The sequence below is a fragment of the Megalopta genalis genome, chromosome 1 (genome assembly GCF_051020955.1).
Source record: "Megalopta genalis isolate 19385.01 chromosome 1, iyMegGena1_principal, whole genome shotgun sequence".
NCBI classification, from domain to species: Eukaryota; Metazoa; Arthropoda; class Insecta; order Hymenoptera; family Halictidae; genus Megalopta; species Megalopta genalis.
The window spans coordinates 25,563,194-25,582,373 of NC_135013.1; the positions used below are offsets into that span (position 1 = coordinate 25,563,194).

Below are 19,180 nucleotides of genomic sequence, written 5' to 3' on the forward strand. Positions count from 1 at the left end.
GACGCTCGGTTGCCGGGAACGGTGGTAATCTCCCGACGAAAAATCTTTCAAGGAAAAAATCGATTTCTAAACTAGCCGGTGCTTTTTCACCCCTCGCACCGAAAACTGTCGAAACGTCGACGCTCGGTTGCCGGGAACGGTGTAATCTCCCGACGAAAAATCTTCCAAGGAAAAAATCGATTTCTAAACTGGCCAGTGCTTTTTCACCCCTCGCACCGAAAACTGTCGAAACGTCGACGCTCGGTTGCCGGGAACGGTGTAATCTCCCGACGAAAAATCTTCCAAGGAAAAAATCGATTTCTAAACTGGCCAGTGCTTTTTCACCCCTCGCACCGAAAACTGTCGAAACGTCGACGCTCGGTTACCGGGAACGGTGGTAATCTCCCGACGAAAAATCTTCCAAGGAAAAAAATCGATTTGTAAACTGGAAGTTCATTAGAGGCTAGAAACGGGCGAGATAAAGCGGGACGTATCTGGGGTATTTTTTGTTGGCCTGTGCCTTGTGGTTCCCTCTCGATTTCCCCGGATCAGATAGTGGACAGTGCTATCGGCGAATGCATCGTGCACGCGTGCCGCTAATTGCCGGCGTCTTATTACCGGTCCCCGGTATCTCCCCTGCAATCGATGCTCTAACGAACCCGTATTTTCCTGGTTTGCAGCGTCGAGCCCGATAATCGAATTCCACCAACCGGACCGAAGGAAGACGCCGCTCAGCTGCGGACAGAGACGGAGGGAGAAGACTAAGGGGGATCGGACGTCGTCGTCCCTCTGACAGTCCTCCCCGGATCGTTTTCAGCCGGCTGCACACGTTTCCAGCGACGTTCATCGACGGCCTCGAACGAGCAACGCCGACGAAACTGGAGCGATCGTCGGCCATAAGGAGCGCGATCGTGGTGGCTCGGCCTTGAAACGCCCGTTGCGACTTTAATCGCGTTCGATTGTACCAATTCGATCCTGCGATGGGGCGAGGCTGCTCGATCAGCGGCTGCGATTCGGTGAACCGGTAAAGTCGCGGTCGGCGACTGTATCCTCCTTGTCCCCGAGTCGCGAGGGCAAGTAACGGAGGTCGGTGAACGAATGCGCGGACCCACGACACCGGAGGATGCCCGGCTGGCCCCGTTCGACATGGGATAGATGATAAATCGCGAATAATGGGGTGGTAGAGCCAGCGGGAAACGCAAAATGGATTGGGTGTCTCGGCTCAGGTAGCCAGAGACTACGACGGAGTCGCGGGCGCCGGAGCGAGACGAGCCCTGATAAACCAGTGCGAGACTTGTGCCTCTTGCGACGAGCTGACGTGTCCGGATCGAGGATCCAGGAGTCGCCGAGTCCGATCCACCAGAGACTGCGCCGTTTCGCGGAAAGACTGAACGCCGGCAGAAAAGAAAAGACTGACTCGATCGAATCATCCCCGCGGTCGTTGATCCATCGGCTACATATCGTGTTCCTTAGATTCTGCCTTTCTCTACGTTTTTCTCCTTCTATCGTGTGCTCTTTGCCCTCGCATATCTTTCAGAAATTGTTCAGCGTGGATATACGCAAGTGTAGCCCGCGCGTACCTCTAACCGGAACTCTATTGCTGCCTAAACGCGCGCGCGCGACACCCCTTTTTCTACGGTGAAAAGCACCTGACAGACTTGTATCGTGCGAACGAGATTCTAGTTTCGCTCCGGGAGAGACGACTTTCCGTTTCGGAGTACTTGTCGTGCAACAGAGACTCCGATACCGATCGAAACCGGTGAGACAAAGAGAAAGAGAGAGAGAGAGAGAGAAGCGAAAACTCGCAATAGAGCAGGATGGGTTGTGGACAGAGCAAGATCAGCAACATCTATCCGAAGAACAAGAAGAACAAGAACAACAGCGGCAAGAAGAACGGCGAATCTGTGGGTGAGTGCCTCCATTCGCTTCCATGATTTCTGTACGTAGATAAACTAGTATACAGATTGGATTGCCATTTATATTAGCATTTTGATTTCTGTTGAAAAGTTAATAGTTCAGCTGATAATTGAAACAATTCTAAATTAAAGTTACTACCGCATTACGACGTAATTTCCATATTTACCAACGTTAGCCTAACAAATTGTTGTATTCGGTAGGATTATTCAAATTGAAATATCTCCCAAACCATTAACTTTTCGTCAGAAGTAGGTTAATAGTTCAGCTGATAATTGAAACAATTCTAAATTAAAGTTACTACCGCATTACGACGTAATTTCCATATTTACCAACGTTAGCCTAACAAATTGTTGTATTCGGTAGGATTATTCAAATTGAAATATCTCCCAAACCATTAACTTTTCGTCAGAAGTAGGTTAATAGTTCAGCTGATAATTGAAACAATTCTAAATTAAAGTTACTACCGCATTACGACGTAATTTCCATCTTTACCAACGTTAGCCTAACAAATTGTTGTATTCGGTAGGATTATTCAAATTGAAATATCTCCCAAACCATTAACTTTTCGTCAGAAGTAGGTTAATACATTTTTACAACTAACGTCGAGCTGCATCCATCGACGTATTAAAAATACATCATTCCATTTGAAACATCAAAGTTGACCCACATATGACCTACACGCGTCCACTCGCGAAAAAACTAATGGAACTAGGATATGCCTCACTCGATACCGCTCAAATCTCCTTTGAAATATTTTTCGCTCTCTCTGCGAGTAATAATAATCATCCAAATCGAAGTGATCCACCCTGTACACGTTGATGTACCAGTATGTACATACACATGTATCAGGTCTACCGGAAAGTTCTGTCCGATAGTGTCAGTTCAAGTTTCAATCCATATGCACATGTTGATTTGAGGCATATATGACTATCTCTCTTTATCATTGCATTTACACACATCTACTCTCCTAAATAAACTGAAACAAAGATGTCTCGTGTCATTATTAACACGTTCCGTGCCGAGCTTTTTTTACTCGAATCTTCACACTTTGATATTTTACTAAAACTTGATGTATTACGTGCAATTATTCATTCTCGTACACATAACAACGTAACAAAAACTTATCAACGCCCATTCTTGCGGTGGAAATTGATTCTTCGGTTCTAAATTTCTTGGAAACAATTTGTTCAGTTCACTAAGTAAACATGCAAGCGTGTACCATGGATGGTACACGTGGCACGGAACGTGTTAAGTGAGACGCGATCGTGAAAACATGGTTACCGATGATAATGCCGGACCACATGCTGCTTTGGCGACTCGTCAGAAAATCGCAGAGCTAGGCTGGGAAATTCTGTCGCATCCACCATACTCCCCAGACACCAGCACCCTCCGATTATCCCTTGTTTCACTCTTTGCAAAACTTTTTACAGGAAAAAAATTCAAAATTGAAGCTGATGTCGACCAAGCACTAGTCGAGTTCTTCGCCTCTAAAAATAAATCATTTTTTAAAAATGGCATTTACAAGTTGCCATCGCGCTGGCAAGAAGTCATAAGTAACGTTGGAAAGTATGTTCTACAATAAATATTATTCAATGTATGAAAATTGTGTTATATTTCGATTCAAAAACGGACAGAACTTTCCGGTAGACCTAATAGATGTACCAACATACATATATATGCGGACATAGCAGCAGCACGAGCATTCGAACCAGCAACAATTTCTGCCGCTAATGTTTATCCGAACGCAATCTCCCTCAAAATCTTAGCTCCCGTCGCCGCGGCGATGCGAGCTCGCGACAATAATCACGCCTGTTAGCAGACGCGGCAGAGACCGGCATTGTTCGCGTAATTAACGTCCCCGCTCGTCAATCTCGATCCGCCGCATAATCGTTGACCCGATCACTGTAATTAAGCAGATGCTTAATCTGGGCCATCAACGCCCGTCGCTCCAGATCCTCCTCGTTGAAGGGTGATTAAACGGAATCGTCTCGATTACCGCCGCCGTTTCCTACTATCACGGAGAAACAGTCCGATCGCGAGGGTTGCGTTTCTTGGCCCCCGAAGTTCGCAGCCTCCCGACGACGCTATCTTCGACGACACTATGGCAGCGTGCTTTAGGGGTCGCCTTAGTTAGGATCGTAACAATCCAATGTTATCGCCGCTTCCATACCCCAAGTTCGACCACTTCGGAACCTCGGAGCATCCCCTAAATTCTGCATTCTCGCACTTTCTAAAAATACCGTAGGAAATCCGCGTCGCTCAGGCGACGACCCATTTCCTCGGAGCGAATCCATTATCGATACTAACGTCTTTATCGCCCGATTAATAGCAATCGTTGACTCAGAAGTGCCAGATTAGAAACAGTGCAATCTATTCTCTGCGTTTCCTGTTTTCTTTTGTTTTTTGTTTTTTGACACGGGCGTTACCGACATTATAGATAAACGGCTAATTACGGACCGAACGGAATTCATTAGTCACCTGTGACACGTCGGTGTCACGCAGGTGAGAATTCCACGATTTCCCGATGATCGAGCACACACACCGGTTGACTCATCAACCGCATTCTACAGGTCGATCGATACGCGAGGCTTCATTGAATTCGTTATCGATCGACTCTATGCCGTAATCACGACAGAATGGGAGCTTGGCGGAGCCAGGGGGGGAACGATAGGGGACAAGCAACGTGCGTACGTGAACACGTACACGTACGAACACCTACGCACGCGTAAGTCCCTTGCGTCGATCGATTTTCTCGGTCGCGCGAACGCGGTATAGCGCGTGGTTCGAGGTGGATTAGGCATCTCCTCGGGATAGGTCGCGCGAAAAGGGGAGCCGTAACCTTTCCAACGATAATGTGACATTCAGGAACCTGTTGTTTCGTTGACCGCTCGTCTCGGTTTCGCCTATCGTCTTCAGATCGCCGATCGCGGGTCCCGGTGAACGCGGCTCTCGTCCTCGTCCACGGACAAAAGAAGTCGAACGGTTTCGTCGGGGATGCCGCGAGGATAGTCCGGCACTTTTCGTGGAAATGTACGAGCAGCGCCGTCTATTTCGAGCGGTGTTTGTCGGCCTGATTCCACCGGGAATAAATTATCTGCGGCGATTAAGCGTTGATAGATTTTCTATTCGGCGGAGTCACGCGACCCAGATTCGTCGGCTCCGAGGGACACCGAGGCCGCGTCCAATCTCGCCGCGGTTTTTATTCTCGCTTTCCGTAAACAGCACCAACAATTTTATCCGACGCCGATATTTTACTCGCACCGATTTGGTCGGTGACCAATTCCGATCGATTCTTTCGTCGACATTTTCTCGAATTCCCGCGAAAACTACTTTCGACCATCAGATGCTCGCCAAAACGAGCCTGTTCAGATTTTGGCTAAGAATTTTCGCAGCACCGATGCTAAAAAAACATTCGACTTCCTTCCACGATCGGGCATTCGTTTCACAGAATTTAATAAAATATTTTTTAAACGAAATTACAGGCTTAACACTGCATAAGTCGCATTTGTGCTTATCTTCGCGACTTAACTGCTTCGCGCGTTAAGTGCCGCGCTAAGTGCCCCCGGAAAGGCACGAAAAAGCAGAACAACTTGTTTAACAGTATAACAAGCAGAGTAGGCAAGATTTGTTATCGCGATTTCTTCTGTAATTCCACCGTATTTGGCGTACTTAATGGTCACACATGACCGACGTGCGACAGTCAACGTGTGAACCGATGTTCTCGTCGTAATTGTCGCTGAAGCAGAAAAATGTGAACGTTTTTCTTCCAACACTCCGCCACAGGGACGTCCACGAAGTATCCCGAGCAACGGTTCAAACGAACGCACGAGAAAATTCGAGCCGATCTCGTTGGAAATAAAAGCGAAAACCGGTTGATCTCGTACGCCTCGAAATCGCGCGACGGATCGCGGTTTGTTGTTTACCGGCTTCGACGTCCGCGAGCTAAATATATCGCGCGATAATTCCGATATTTATATCATTAGGATGGCTTCGCTTCGGCGGCGCGGCGCCTCCAGTGCATTCCGCTCGTCTAATTCGCGACCGTTCGCCGAGATTACGCGTCCTTAGTCATCCGGCCGCAGATTTAAACGGTAGCAACGACAATTCTTACAGCACGTGCAACGATTAATGGACGAAATTCCGGCTAGCCGCCGCTGGAACTTCGCTGCCAACGTTTCCTTCGTTGTGTCGTCCCCGAAGGACCGACTGGAACAATGGCTCGATTATGAAAGTCATTGGAATCGATGAATCACAGCCATCGGGAGTTATCCCGCTTATTCTGAAGTAGCCTGTAGAACCTATCAGCTCGCGATGTTTGCCATCATCTTATCGCCGGTTTTTGCAAATTTCACGACTGCGCGCTGAGCACGAAAATAATCTTGTTGTTTACGAAATTATCGTGAATCCGATTGTAATTTTATAGATAAGTGTACGGTTGTCGCCGGGTCTAAGTATATTTTTAGGTCTGGGAAAAATATCTGTTTACGCGCCGGATATCCGATAATGCATTTGACCCTAGAACGATCCCCTAGAGCTTCCCGGCGACCCCACAAAAAATTTTTAATTTGTCTCTGCAAACATGTAAATATATACTAAGGACATTGAGATTATATATTATATAACCTATAATGTATAATAATAACAATAATAATAATAATACATATATGTTTTATTATTATATTTTGAAAATAAGAAATAATATTTTAATTATTAAGATTTTATTATCTTAGGTCGTCTGTTACTTGTACCAAAAAATAAGAGGGGGTCGTTCTAGGATTAAATAACGACATATCGTGAATCTTCGTCCATCTCATTGATCTTTCGGAAATTAATTTTTCAAGATCCGAAATGGTTAAATAAGTAGTCGTTGTGATAATAATCGCCTCTGCAGCATCGGTTTTATAAACGCAGTTGAATATTAATTACAATTCGACCTAGAACTCGTGGTCGGTGCGTTGGTGCGGTTCGAATTTGGCGCGCTCGAGATGCGCAAGGGGATTTTCAATTTTCCAGGGAGCATGAAAAGCTGCGCGCGCAGCCGGTGCACAGTTTCCATCGGCGTGCGACGTTGCCGCTGGCCGTGGCGGGCAATGCCGCGCGAAATGGTTAAAAGTGTCCGGTTGCGCAGGCTGCGGTTCGTAACGTGTTCGAATGCTGGGACGTGCAAGTCCGTGGCAGCTCTAAACGCTTTTGAATCGCTTTGTAACGGTCGGAACGGTCGAAACGCGCCGCGGCCGCCGCGCGATACGTCTCCGCTCTGTAAACAAGACAAGTTCCAAGGCCCGAGGCCGATATTATCGCGCTCGGTAGTAGAGCAGCGGTCTCGGTTGCCTACGTGATCGTCGTCCGCCTATAAAAGGGTCGCGCCTCTCTAGTCTCGGAGTCTGTCTTTCGTGGTAATTTCGTGTGCGAGGAGCGTTCGCGTACCGATTCGATTCTCGCGCAGTGAAAAACGGAATCTCGAACAGCGGCGCGGTTCTCGTTCTGTCCGTTCTATTCGATCGAACGCCGTCGAGCCGTCGAGTTTACCGATTCGCGCGCCGCTAGTGCAATCGTTTCGCAAAAAGTGAGGTTAAGTAATCGGGTGCGCGCGAAACGCCGATCGCCGGCCGACAGGTGACAGTGAGAAAAAAAGATCCCGTGTCCCCTTCGTGGTGGCACTGGCCCGAGGGACTTCCTGTCCCATCAGGACGTCGGATCTCGAGGGCAAACAGACACGGCCGAGGATGTGGCTGAAGGTGTTAAGGCAAAATATAACTCATCTGGCCCGCCGGGCTAAAGGTAAGCCCTCTCATCCTCCCGTGTCTCTATGATTTTTTCTCTTTCTCATTCTCTGTCTCCCTCTCTCTCTTCTCCCCTTCGTTGTGGAAATAGGAACGTCGGAATTGGATGGCGGATGTAGCGCGTCTAATGCCATCGAGGGAACGGTTATTTATAGCGCGTTACTTCAGGCTTTTACGAGCGGACGTGTCTCGTGCATCATTCCGTAAACACGTTACGTAGCCATGGCTCTTGTTGTTGAAATTGTTCGACGGAATACAATAACGACGAACGCGAGACCGACGCGCAGCATCGTTCAACAAGTGTGTCATTCGGCCACCCGGCGAACCCGGGCTGCGATGCTAATGAAGCGTAATCTCGTTACGCTATGAATCGGGCGTTTTCAAATAACGCTCGCCGGCTCGCTAATTGTATCCGGTTTTTTCCGAAAGGGGAGACCGTAACGTCGTAATATGCGAAATTGCGATGCGCTTCTGGACATTCGGAGCGTACAATCGAATAGTAAATAGGGGAACGGTCTCCGCGGCGATTGATTTCGAAGGACGTCGTTGAGCGCTTATGGCTTACGGTTAGAAGAGGGGTGCGAGACAAACGGTTGATTAATTCTTCCCGGGAAACGAGTTCTTTCCCGACGCGTCGCGACCGTCGACGACGGTGGAAAACGATCGATAGATGCGCACTTGTAAGAGACGATTTTCGAGCCGCCGGTAATTCTACACTGGAATTAGGCTGCAGCTAATTTAGGCCCGTCTCGCGTTTCGCGGGTCTTACGGAGAAGCGAATCGTGGAATGCCGCGGCAAGCACGTCGCCGTCCCAAAGTGTGCGCGCTTTTGTACGCGGCCGTGCGCGCGAGCGCGCGTGCGTGTTGCAGCTGCGTGAGTCACGCAGCTGCTGCTTCAGCAGAACGTATCCGGCTTTTGCATTGTTCCGAGTTTGTTAACCTCGCGGAAAAATCGTGCAAACGGCTCCGCCGGTTCGGTATTTAGTCTCTGCGTGCGCCCCGGCGCCGCGTGACTAGGGTAATTGGCGCGATCACGGTCCCGATTTGAATTTCGAGTGGCCGCTGGTGGAGGGGGGAATCGTCGCAGCGTTATCGTCGCGCATTCATAGTCGCGCGCGAACGAAAAGAAGTTGCCCCGCTCTATTTATATTCGTCGTTAACCAGCGATTAACGCTGTAATAACCATATTACAGTTGTTACCGTGCCAGAATAGTTCTTATCCAATAACGTAACGCAGCGACGTGTTCCGCGGAGTCATCGAGAATACTATTAACAGGCTTCCGGTAGATAAAGCGTTCATTAGCTTTGTTAAGTCCCGGTTGCTAACGAGGAAAAAACCAGGTGTATTAAAGCATTAACTGTAATTGCCACGGTCGGACAGCAATCTGAAACGAATATGCGGCGCAACAGAAAGAATATTGGCAATTCACGGGAGAAATTAGCAGATACGCTAACCGAAGGCTCGGCTCGTTCGTTAATTGCGGAGCTAACAATAGCGAGTGATAAAGGCGCCACAGCGCCATCGGGCTTGCTTCTTGACGTAAGAATTCGAGACGAGAAACAATGCCGCGTGTTTTCGCGTGTTTCCGCGTAGGAGGAAGCTTCGCTGGAACGTGACCGCTGTCGTGTCAGCCATCTCGATCGCGAGCCGACCTTGGCAAACGGGATACCAGACGGTCACTTATTTCGGGCGTTCCCTTCGAGTCGTTATCGATAACCGGCTAATTATGCCACTTGCGAAAAATCTGCACCTGTAACCTTGCCATAGCAACTGCGCGTCGTGACGCCATTCGAAGACAAACGCGTAATAGCATCGACGTGTCTAACCCCTCGTTTCCGACGACCGTGAGCACAGTTTAGGCCCTTATCTATCTATTTCCAAACTATTTGTTCGTCCACACAGGCGGACGTAGGTTCTCTTATCGGACCTGAAATGACCGATTTCTTTACCTTCGGTTTGATAACCAAAACGGTTGCCATTTCTTCGCTGAATTCTCGGCAACATAGAAATGATAATAGTTTCTTTACGAATTAATATTTTAGAGAATCGTCATCGACCAAGATGCTCGAATCATCGAAGCTGCTATTTGTTACCACTTGCCACTTTATTCATACTTGTTTGTTCGACGGTTATCACTTTCTATTTTTTCTTTGTAACACGAGAGGTTACGCTAAGGTTATCGAAATATTGAGAATAAAATAAATAAGCTAGCGAGCATTTATTTCGGATTTTTGCCGTTTTTCTTGGTACGTGTGCTTGGATGAAGAAAAAAATGATTTGATCAATTTCTACGGAAGGATCTTTATAATTTTAACGATTTTAAGCAAAATTGCGAGATCGGTCGTTTTGACGCTTCAGTGTTAATTAGCGACGGTTGATACAAGCGAGGAAAACAAAGATTCGCGTATCAATGTAAAGCGCGATTGAATAGATTAATTTCTAATCCCGAGATAACGAACTTTATCACATTTGCGTGTCAGGCTGTTATCGGATTGTCGCGGCGCAGCCATCATCCTATGGTGAAATCGAATTTCGCGGCGGTTAACATTTTTCGACTGATTGCTCTAAGTTGAGCGATTCGAAAATCCTCGTATTTTTTACTTTTTTATTTGAGCCTGTAACTATAATTTAGAACATGCGTGTTGCAAATCTCCGTAACTTATATGCATGCTGAAAATTTCATTGAAATTAATTGACCACGAGCTAGACACAATTAAAGAAACACAAAGTTCGCAGTTGTCAATAACAATCATAAATCTGCAAATTTTGACATCCTTTAATGCATGTAGCTTGCGTTAATACTCTGCGTTAATACATTGACTGTCAAGCCTATTTCGAAGAAATCTGTTCTCTAAACGCCAACATTTAATAAGTGAAAAATAATTATAAATAAAAAATAATAAGAAAAAGATAATAAATCCTTTTTTTTTTAATAACGAACCTTTAACAGTCGCGCAGTGGTGGGCGTTTACCACGAGATATTTCGTAGTTGGCAGCGAATAGGTTTCAATGAAATTTTCAGCATGCATATAAATTATCGAGATTTACAAAACGCAATTTTTAAATTTGCTCTACAGACTCAGGTAAAGAGTTACAAACGAGAATTCTTTATTTGGTTGTCATTCCAAGTAATAGGAAAATTCGAAAGAAGTATATTTTAGTCATTGTATAGTAAACTAATTAGAAATCTCCAAAAAATTCAGGACATTTATCTCAATTTTAAAAAAATTGTACCGTTTCAAAAGGTGTTTCGCAATTGTACATAGATCGTGTTTGGTCTTATTTTCGTCAGAAGGATCTCAGCGATCCACTGATCCTACAATCGTGTGCACAAGACGAGAATTACTGAAAATAATATTCTCTTTCTTGCACGTCCACTGTATGCAGCCACGGCATCTCCTATTGATATATACCATCCGTCTCCTTCCTTTTTCTCTTTTCTCCGTTCTTCGTAATTCCCCGGCTAGCGCCGTTCCGCTCCACCGTCGGAGGAAGTTCGAAGTCCCTGATGTTTTCGTGCCTTGGAAGCACGTGACGGACTCGCTTCTGCGTCGCTTAGATCACGCCTCGCTGCACCATGCCGCTCCGCACCGCTTCCGATCTATCGTGCGGCGAAGTCGTGTGACGATCTACGTCACTTTTTCCCCGGCATGGCACGGCGCGTTGCGGCGCTGCGCGGCGAAACGCCGAGGAATCACGGGGAGGGGAGGAGGGAGGGGATGCGTGCACTCGTGACACCGGTCGGACTATACATAGAACGCGCAATATTGCACGCAATGGCGTAAACGCCCGCGGCACGGCCACAATCGCGGTCTCTCTATCGGCCTGTCCCCGACCGGCAACTACCTCGTCCCAGTTAATGGGATGCAAATGAACAATTTATTTCGAGGGCCGACCATCCCCAGCCTTCCCCCACCCCCCTCCGCCTTTAGCAGCTTTTTCTACCTGCGCACGGTTTGTCCATTTTGCAAGGAAAATTCTCTTTTAACGCGAATCGTTAAGGCATGAATATTTTCATTGCGAGAAGTACTGCAACGGTGCATCGCGTTAAACTCGCTGTGACGGTTCCACGTATTTTGTTTTAAAATTGTTGAATTTATAAGGAGCCCTTCGCAGGCAACGATTGCATTTTCTTAATTCAACACACACATTATTATAATATATAAAACAAAAGCAAAATGTTTCATGAATTCAGAATTGTTATTTTTATAAAGCAACGCGTGCTGTATACCGTTATTGTCACAGTTATAATCAGAGACTTCTGGCATGATCTCATAATAGTGTTAGTCATCAATCGATTAAAATTTTTAATTTGATTAAATGACCGACGAAAACAGTCAATGGCATTAATCATCGAAAAGTCGATGATGAAATTGATGATGAAATAGTCGTTGATGATTGAAAAATCGTCGATTTAATTGGAAGAACGGTCGATTGGAATTGGAAGAATATTTTGATGTAATTCAGTTAAGAATTGTCGTTATTATTACGTTATATAACAATTGAAAGAGATTCAATCGTTAACTGCGATTAAAAGTCGATCATGACAATTTGCTAGAGGAAAAGGGAAATGTATATTTATGATGTGTCTACATTTACTCGAGTGCTTAAATATCGATGTCAAGAGAACGCGGTGTATGTATTATTCCGACTTCAAAGAACGAGGTAACGTTCGCATTTAACAGGTTACTACTAGATATCTCCGTCACGAGTCAGGCTCGTCAAAGTATAAGGGGTTAACGACTTGCCCTGACATTATCTTCGCAGTTAGAATGATTAATATGTACTTGTTCGATTGTTATCGTTTCACTGGGAAGAAAAAGAAAATGTATATTTATTGTGTGCTTACATTTTACTCGAGTGCTTAAATATTTATGACAATAGAACGGAGTTTTATTCCGACTTCAAAGAACGGGGTAACATTCGTATTTAACAGATTGTTAGTGGAAGTCTCTGCCGCGAGTCAGACTTAACGCGCATACATTTTTCTCTATTTTATTGTTATTATTATTTGCCGTAAATTGGTAATAAACCCATTAATCTTAACAAAGGTGCAAATTAAGTTGAACGAATATAGTAAAACTAGGAAGAAAAACATAAGGAGGGAAAGATATACACTATACATTTTGTTATTTTTATCATACGCAATGTGTGCTTGAATTAGGTTCAAAAAACCGCAATCTTTTTTAAGAATCCACCGAGTTTTTGTGCTTCGTCACAATGTTTCTTGTTTTCTCTATACTTATCTTTTGAATAGGATAAGGATTCTAAATTTGTCTAACACTTATGCTAACAACATTGATTTCTTCATTGATCATTGTAAGAAATTTAAAAATCAATTATATAATGTCACCAGAAGCTAGGATGTTTAGTTTATGTTTGCTTCGTTTATTGCAATCGTATTGTTTCCATTGTTATTATTATCCTGTCATTATTACTATTATCATTATTACGATGTTGAATTTTTCTAGAAAAATTATGTTTATGCCGAATAAACAAATAATTTCAGCAATTTTGAAATACAAATGCGGAATCGGTCATTTTGACCAACACCATAGGTATAACGGAACCCGTCAGAATGAGGGATCACTAATTTTTGATTTACGATTATTCAGATCACAAAGATACATTTATGTGTTATCTACTTAACATACTTGTTATTCGCGACAAATTTGAGTTCCCGCCACCGAAGGAATCCGATGGAAATCCCACGGGTTCTATCGAAACCAGACTGCAACGACCTTGCTCGCGTCGTTATTCCCCGTAATAAAGTTTGCCGGCTGATTGCCTCGGCAAACGCGCTCGCGCGCGCAATTAAAAAGTACGGTCAAGGGTAGGAATGGTGCTGGGAGTCTGGATTAGTCGCAAAAGCGCTCGTAATGTTACTAATCAGCGTTGGCTCGAGTCGAGTATTTGTGGAATTACGAGGCGTGACGCGACTAGTCACGACGAGTCGGATCGAGTCGAGTCGAGTCGAGACGAGAAGAGACGAGAAGAGACGCGGGGAATTAGTAATGGTTTTTAGGAAGGCCGAGCGTGTCACGTTGGTAGCGTTGTTTTCGCGAGTGGATCACGCTGCTGCACGTTCATCTGCGCAGAACATTGGGGAAACAAACGTGCACCGCGACGCGTTCGACGAAGCGCGGCGGGCTGATAACGATATTCGATGGTTATCGCGTTATCGGCCAATAAAAATCTGGATTACACGGGATAGATCCCGTGTTATCCGGTGCTCCCGCCGACCACGCACCTGAGCAACCTTGCGTGAATCGCTCGTTACACGGTGTAATTGAGAACGATTAACCGGCGCGCGATTAAATCCGCGAGCGGAGCGGCCGAACGCGCGCCGCGTCTCTGATAATCAACGCAATTACAGGACGCGTTCCCGCGGTTACGTATTTTAATCCGTGCGACGCTGATTCTTGGCGCACGTAGCCTTCTTGGAATTCAGGCTGAACGTCGTCGTCTCTGTTACACTCTTGCCCGTTAATGGATAATTATTTACGTGGAAATCTCATTATTTGAAATATCAGTACAAATCGCGTAATTATTTCCATATCGCTTTCGAAATAACGTCATTCGAAATAATGTTTGAAATAGCATACCATTTAATCCTAGAATTACCCTAAATAACATGTTACTTTATCTTAGAATTCTCTGAAACAACGTGATATTTGATTTTAGGATTATTTTAAGCAACAAGGTTATTCGATTTTTAAATCATATGATACAATTATTCGAGATAATTGTGCAACAGTTCCTTGCCGCTCGTGCAACAGTTACGCTATTCAACAGTTTTTAATAGAAACAATACATAGCTGACTGAAACAGCCGAGTCACGACAACATCGTTCCGGAGATTAAATAACAATCGTTTCAACGAACATGCGCTGCTCAAGAGTATCGTTCAATGGACAGATCGTCTGTCTCTTTCTTACGCGAACTCGATTCAGACGCGTCATTTAATTCGCAAACGGAGAACGTTGTTTTGCCTGCACGCGAATTCTGCGGATAAAAATAGAGGCTGGTTTACATCGATATGTATTGCATCGAGGCTGTTTGCACCTGAATCCAAGTTTACCGGAATCGTTAGTCTCCGCGCTGTAACATACGCAAAAGCTGAGTTTGACCGGTTGATTATCGGTCTCGGCGAGCGTCGCCGAGCCGCGAAGGCCTCGGAATACGGATCAACCGCTTGAGGAAGACGCGCGAATAATGGATAAAAGTTCCTCGGATTGCTCGGAAGATAGACGCCGCTAGTTTCTCGGGGGGAAAAAATCGAGAACGAGAGTCGGGAAGTTGGAGCGCAGAAGAAGACGCATTTACTCGAGCGTCGCAATGGCGGGGCCGCTTCCGATTGCAGCGTGTCCGCGATGGGAAACGGCGATCTCTCGTCTTCTGGCCGTTCAGTCGCGACGATATCCTCTGCCGCGGACGAGAAACTTTTCCTCGCGGCGAACTTGCCCGGGGAAAGTTGAACAGTTCTCGCGGAAAAATGTCACCCGGTGCCGGGAACAATATAAGCCTGATAAAGTTCTCGCAGGGAACGCGCGCGTTCTCCTCGGTTCGACGAGGTCTGGCGACCACCGAATTTCACGTTCGTCGGAACTCGTGGCGAGGAAGTTTTTTCCTCGATCTGCTCGGAGACGGCGAATCGATCGGCGACGCCATCTTGGACGGAAGGCAGCTGTGCAGGGAAACGTGGTGGATTCGCCGTGGCTCGCGATGGAACCGGGTGCTACCGTTCTTTATGCTGGCGCACGGCGAATTTCGACTTTGTCCTAACTTTTCCGGGTCAGCTTGATCCGCCCATTCGTTTCATTTATCTTCTCCTTTCTCCCGGCGCTTCTCCCGTTGCCGTTTATTAGCCCGGACAAAGTTCCTGCGGTTTTCGAGCACAAACTCCTCCAACTGTTACCCACCGGCAAAACTGTTCAGTCCTCGGACCGAGATTCTTTACGCGTCTTCTCTACTGTCTCTGCCTGTACACACAGAAAACAGCCAACTTTATCTTTTATGTGTACATGCTTACTACACACACCCACACGGTGATTCGTAGCTTGTCCTTAATGAGAACTAATTCAGAAGACGGTCGCGCGTTCACTTTAAACGTACGCTCGGTCAGGTATTAACACTTAGCCAACCGAATGGGGAGATCTCCCCGTTTTAAATTCAGTCGATTGACGACCGAATGGATGATTAATAAAAAATTAGAAATGATTGCTAATTTTATTAAGATTTGCAAAAGGTACGAATGCTGAAGAAGTAATCGATGCCATATAAGATTGCTTCATAATTTTTGTTTAATCGAATGAAATATTTTAATTTTATGAAAATTTTTGAGGTTTCTAGCGCGGTCGTGGAAGTGTTAATATAATTATCCAGTAAAAGAACCTTCGATTCGTTTAATTTTCGTATTGTCGCGGTGTCTGACAAGTACTCGGCGGCATTCCTAAAATTTGTACTTCTCTCAGTTTTACGAAAGTGTTCAATGTTTGTTTTATTAACCCTTAGCGCTCCGCGCGTTTCTCGAGTACTGCTTACCAGCAACTCCGGCACATTTTTGGAGCGGAGCGCCTGAGATAAAGGAAGTCTTATTTTGAGCGGAAAAGATTACACGTCCTTGTGAATGCATTTGATTTTATTTATCTTATAAATATACATTTTCCTATTATAAATAAAAGATAAATTTTCAATTTTGTAATTCACCATGGTGTCACATCTTTGGTAATAATCTCCCATGTGCATTCTGGGTTTACTTGGACAAGTGTCACAGTATTCACTTTGCCAAATAGAGTTACTAGATATTTCTTTCAAGTTTAGAACATTTTCTGCGTAATTGTTGGTTTCTTTTATAATTTCATTTACCAATTCGTCCGTGAAAAATAATTTAAAATATTGTATCGGCTGTTCAATGTTTGTAGGAACTTGTGGTCCAACGACCTGTGGCAATACACTAAAAAGTATTCTATCTGGAATATGTAATTCTTCCGTAACATCGCGCCATTCATCTAAGTCTCGTAACGAATCTTCGCTTTCGCTTTCAATAATTTCGCTACTACTACTTGAAGTGTCAGAATCATTTATCATCAATTTAGCCAACATTGTCTTCCACAATGTCTTTTAACTCTTCAAAATCAAATACGTCTTCGGTATCACTGAGCTCTAAATTTCTATCATAATATTTATTTTTCTTCATGTTGCTAACCATAGAAAAGCTCAAAAAATGGTTTAATCGTAATGGTACAGACTTAGCACGTTTTAACTACAGATAACAATTGCTAACGCCGACGATAACGTTTGCAAAAGACATTTGGTTCCGTAGCGGAACCTTCGGAGCGCTAAGGGTTAATAATATTTTTAGCGAATCTTTTGGGTTTCCAGTGTTTTGTAATTTCTCTTGGTATTCATACGATGCGATCACGAAGAAAATACGCGCGAATTTGGTTATACAAATCCGGGGTTGTAACGTGCGGATTAAACTTTTGGGGACGCGTTGATCCCCGTGTCGCTGCTAAAATTGCCCGGCGAACAAATTTTGTGCAGTTTGATCCGATCGGTGAAGCGGTGGTTGCACGTACAATTATATCCCGAACGATGGACTATTTCCGAAAGATTGTTAATGTAAAAGTTCGTCGAATCACTTCTGCATGGTGTCGTCTCGTTTTTTCGCGAGTCCGTATGTTGACACTCACACAACTTTGGTAAATGTGGAAACGGTATCTATTGGATTGGCAACTAAAGTAATTGCCAATTTCAGTTATAGATGTCTCTCACTCCCATTTTTATGATATCCGTAATTGTTATATTATAAAATTATTATTATTATTATTATGTTATTTTCTATTGTCCGTGAATGTTAGCAACTGGACAAATTGAATGCAGCGGTCAAGGAAAAGCGACCAGAATTGGTCAATCGTAAAGGTGTCATTTTCCACCAGGACAATGCTAGGCCGCACACGTCTTTGTCCACTCGGCAAAAATTGATGGATATTGGTTGGGTTCTCGCGCCATCGGATTACCACTTATTTCGATCCCTTCGTTGTAAAACTTTTAATGATGATGACGCTGTAAAATCTCACTTAACTCAGTCTTTTGGCCGAAAAGGATCAGACTTTCTACGAACGTGGGATTTTCAAGTTGTCAGAGAGACGGCAAAAGGTCATCGAACAAAATGGAAAATACATTACAGATTAAACTTCATTCCAACTAAAAAAAAATTTTTATTTCATTGAACAACTTTGCAATTACTTAGTTGCCAGCCCAATACATGAACGTGGAATTTTCAAAGACCTTGGCAATGTTGCGAGTTTTCACCAGGTCAACGGTTGATCGCCTCGAATGCTGGTACGATTTCGGTAGACCCTTCGGTAGGCCGAAGTTATGACACGCCACGGCTATCGAGAAAGGTGAAACTGAAGGTCGCCAAATCGTAAATCGACCATCGAATGGTCGCCAAATGTGAAATTGCTTCTAATTTCAAAAGTAGCCTTTTGTCGCGTCCGTGTCGTAAACCTTGCCGGCGAAGACTCCGCCGATTGTTACTTTACGATGTAATAGAGTTAATTACATGGGCGTGGGGTCTCCACGGCCTTCGATAACGCCGCGCGAATTCCTCCAAGTTGACCCTCGGCACTCGAAGCCATATTAACTGGAAAATTTAAGTTAACTTTTTTGACTTATGCTATTTTCATTTTAGTGACAAAGTGCGTTTTATGCATACGAAATTGAATCTTGTGACTCATACAACAGTTACACTTTTAACGATTCTTCATACCTAAGCTTTGATATTATAAAAATCATCTCGGAACGTGGCGTAACAATTTTAGTGGTGTCTCAGTGTCACCACTCGAGTGCAAAGGGTTAACCCTCGGCAGCCTCGGGTACCGTTGCGTACTCGGTTTGGGATAACTCTTCGGAAATTATCTCCGATTGTCCCACGACTTGTAAACAAAAGTGGATAACTCGGGAAGATGAGATACGATTATTATTTAGAAGCTGGTGGATAATTGGGGAGAATTTACGGGACCGAGTTTATGGCAAGTCATGGTCGCGTTCGTGTCGTAAATCTTGTCGACGAAAGCCCCACGTGTTTGTTCCTTCACGATGGTACACTTAGTATACGGCGGAGCGTTCGGAGAACACGGTTCCGATACAACGCGGAACGAATTAACCGTGTTACAGGCGGGCCGACTGTATTTGTTACACACAAGCCAGTAGAACAATTTAATTCGCATCCGCGATCAAGGAGTCCGCGTGAAACAAGTTCGCAGACCCGACTCGACGGCGAGAAATTCTTCGATTTCACTCGGAAGAGGGAAACCAGCTTCAGCTGTCTGGAGCTGGGAGAAGTTTGACATAAACAAAAGCAAGAGATAAAAGTCTTTAGGAGGTTTATAAAAAGATACGAGGAAACTTGGTATCGGGCAGCTGGGTCAACGTGTGCCGCCATTCTAACACTCTGTTAACGTATTTTTAGTTTGTTATGCCGTAACGAAAAC

The 19,180-nt window shown here is 44.8% G+C and overlaps 1 protein-coding gene across 2 annotated transcripts in view; it reads left to right on the top strand.

Annotated features, from left to right (window-relative positions):
* Positions 1-19,180, top strand: part of tow (target of wingless) — a 65,104-nt gene that overhangs the window by 3,186 nt on the left and 42,738 nt on the right. The window contains exon 2 of one of the 2 annotated variants that reach the window (XM_033470521.2): positions 660-1,887. In XM_033470521.2, the coding sequence (XP_033326412.1) occupies positions 1,797-1,887 (91 nt within the window). In that variant the 5' untranslated portion in view covers positions 660-1,796. Of the gene's footprint in view, positions 1-659; positions 1,888-7,006; positions 7,678-19,180 lie in introns of those variants that run through there. The other variant, XM_033470529.2, reaches the window with a different exon arrangement.